This window comes from Gekko japonicus, unplaced genomic scaffold, assembly GCF_001447785.1.
Source record: "Gekko japonicus isolate JY-2015 unplaced genomic scaffold, Gekko_japonicus_V1.1 scaffold1743, whole genome shotgun sequence".
In the NCBI taxonomy this organism is placed as follows: domain Eukaryota; kingdom Metazoa; phylum Chordata; class Lepidosauria; order Squamata; family Gekkonidae; genus Gekko; species Gekko japonicus.
In genome coordinates, this window is record NW_015173724.1 from 67,059 (window position 1) to 70,104 (window position 3,046).

Below are 3,046 nucleotides of genomic sequence, written 5' to 3' on the forward strand. Positions count from 1 at the left end.
ATTTTGAGGGTTATCTGTTTGCTTTAACCTCCTCAGATATGGGTTCTCTTTTCAAGTTGACTGTCCCTTTAACAGCGACGGGTTCAACGCAGGAACTACAAAACCCAGAATCCACAGAGGCGATGTAATCGTAGCGCATAGTGGATCGGGAGTTGCAGTCGTGTATATTTGTCTGTACCGGAACGAAGATCTTAGGGGGTGTATGTGTGTGTTCAAGCAATTGAGGATCTGAATTAAATAAATGCAAAGCGTATATTGCAGTTTGTAACGCTGGCTTTGTAAAAGTTGCTCTCGAGGTGCGTGTGATTTCTTTGCGTTGGGGCAGATTACTTCCCTGTAAACCGATTTCATTTAGCCTTTATTGCTTGCCAGAATCTTTAGGGCGCGGTCGTGGGGGGGATGGGGTTGCCAACAGGCCTGGAGGGGGAAAAGTCCGGTTCCTTTAATTGAGGTTTAGTACCTGCTAATGAACCCTTGACGCTTTTCGTGCATGGAAATAAATAACATCCTATTAAGCTTTTTTTTAAAGGGGCAGGACGCTGTTCTCCAGGCTATTAGTAACCCTAATTAGGGAACGCATAGGTCAGAAATAATTTAGATATGCTAATTATTAACCCCCCCCCCCTTCGGATGTCTCCCATGCTCAACCAGGAGTGGTGAGAGGAGCCTAGGTAGCTCTTCTAACGATCCAGTTAAGAAGGAAAACATCCGGTCCGATGTTAACCGGATCCTACCCAGATTTTGGTGGAACCCCTGAGTTCCTTGGGACTTACTCGCAAGTAAGTGCCCCACTACGTCGCGATCATTAAAAGGCGAGAGGAGGGCGTGGAGTGTAATTAGACGTGAGTTTAGCGTCTCCTCCAGAAAGGGGTGGGTAGGTGGATGCAACCCACTTGTGGCTGTTGATCTCGTGGGTTGCTGAGACGTCTAACATGGAAACCGGACAAACGTCTCCGAGGAATGCAGGGGGGAGAACAGGTCGAGCCAGTTTAGGAGGCAGCGGCAGCTCTCCGGCCCATTTAGGAGAAGCAACGTGTGCACGTGGCTTCCCGAGAAGCGAGACGCGTGTCGTGAGAAAATGCTGATGGGGCGCGCTGAAGGAAAGGCACTTGCACAAGGCCTAGGAGCGGCAATAGCGTTGGTGACAGGTTAGAGCGCACTTGGGTGCGATGGAGCTTCTGCTCTGGGGAGGGACAAGTGGGCGGGGCGGCCATGGGGGCGTTGGTACCTGGGGGTGAGTTCAGTTATGGGGAAGGGAAAAGAGCAATCCAGCCAGTTGCTAGGTTTTCCGGATTCCATGCAGTGGGTTACCAACGGCATGAAGAATTAGATCCAGTGACCCCTAAGGTGTTGCCAACTTTTTCTAAACTTGTGTCTATAACTTCAGGATTGTTGGGAGGAGAGTTGCCAGTATCCCCATTCTTTTGCTTTGTCTGTCTCCATGGATTTCCAGACTTCTGCCTGTGGGGGAGTGGTGTTGTCAACTTTATTCCTTAGTAGGGCTTCCATGTCTTGAACAGCTTTAGGGCTTGTTGGGTGGTGTTGTCAATTCTGCAGCAGTGCTCCCCTGAATACTTCAGTGCTTTTTGAGGAGGCAGAGCAGTGTTGCCAACTTTATTCTTCAGCAGGGCTCCTGTGTCTTGAACAGCTACTGAGCTTGTTGGCTGGTGTTGTCAGTTCTTCTCTGAAGACTTCAGGGCTCTTTGGTGAGGCAGGGCAGCATTGCCAGCTGTTTCTTTGGAGGGGCCGACATGGCTTTAATGACTTCAGAGCCTGAGGTGTTGCCAACTCCTATGTCTGGCAGTGTTACTGACAGTGTCCTCTCAAACACAAAGATGAACCTTTTCCTCTCCAAACAAAAAATTGCCAAGCTTTGGTCTGTAGGGAGGCTATGGTTGCTAATAAGTTGGCCTTATTCTCCCTGGCACTATCCAAATCTGCGATGAGCAAAATGTACTCTTATTTGGTGTGTGTGTAAAACTGCTTTTTATGCCTTGCAAATATGAACAAAACTCCATGTAATACTTATTAGTGTTGTTATTTATTCCCCTACTTTTACCCAATGGGGGACCCAAAGCACCTATACTTCCTTCTCCTCTCCATTTTATCCTCACAACAACCCTGCACACGAAAGCTCACACCTTGAATAACACTTTGTTGACCTTAAAGGTGCCACCCTACTCTGACTTTGTTCTGTTGCTTCATACCAACAGGGCTGCCCACCTTGAACAACCCTGTAGGTTAGGCACAGTGTGTGTGTTTGGCCCGAAGTCACTCAGTGACCTTCCATGGCAGAATGGAGATTCGAATCCAGGTCTTCTAGATCTGACACTATAACCACTATACTGCAGCGGCTAAAAGGAGCCATCCCCGTCAGAGTCAGGATTTGAATCTGGGTCTCTTGGAGCTTGGTCCCGCAATACACCGTTTCAGCTTGTTAATGGAGAGTTCTAGAGAGCTGGGAAGCATGCACAAACGTGTTTTGTGCCCGTTGGGATGGGCATAAACTATTACGTGGACTTTGCTCGTTGGGTTTTGCCACGAGGTCTTGTTGTGTGTACGTTTTGCCCGCTTCCAAAGGCGAGCCGAGAGCCTGCCGAGTTCAGCTCCCAGCCAGCGGCGGCAGCAGAAGCAGCCGCTGTCGGCTGTGCTGGCCGAGCCTACCCTTCCCAGGATGCAGCGCGCCGCTTCAGTCCCCAGTGGGCCGCCATGTTGTCGGAGTGAAAGGCAGGGGGAGCGGCAGCCAGAGCGAGAGGCCGGGGGGGAGGGGGGGCGCGGAGATCCATCTTCATCCTACCGTTCCGCCCGTGAGTATCCGGACCGGAGTGGGCTCAAACGGCACTCGGCACCCCAGGAGACCCGATGGTCAAGCCGTATTGGGGTGAGGGCCGAAGCGGGAGCGGCGAGGCCCCTCCGAAGGCGGCCCTTGGGCGGGCTCTATTGCCGAGGCGTCTTCCTCGCGCTTGGGTTCCTGGTATAATGTTTGCGAAGAGGCCTCTATTGTTGTTCCAGGAAGCAGGTGGGGGGGGGGGGCGATGGAAGGACT

General features: G+C 51.4%; 1 protein-coding gene across 5 annotated transcripts in view; it reads left to right on the forward strand.

The window, feature by feature from the left end:
* Window positions 1–284: 284 nt before the first annotated feature.
* Window positions 285–3,046, forward strand: part of PUM1 (pumilio RNA binding family member 1) — a 116,959-nt gene continuing 114,197 nt past the window's right edge. For 3 of the 5 annotated variants that reach the window (XM_015423379.1, XM_015423381.1, XM_015423382.1), the window contains exon 1: window positions 2,822–2,881. In XM_015423379.1, the coding sequence (XP_015278865.1) occupies window positions 2,863–2,881 (19 nt within the window). In that variant the 5' untranslated portion in view covers window positions 2,822–2,862. The other 2 variants (XM_015423384.1, XM_015423383.1) reach the window with 2 other exon arrangements.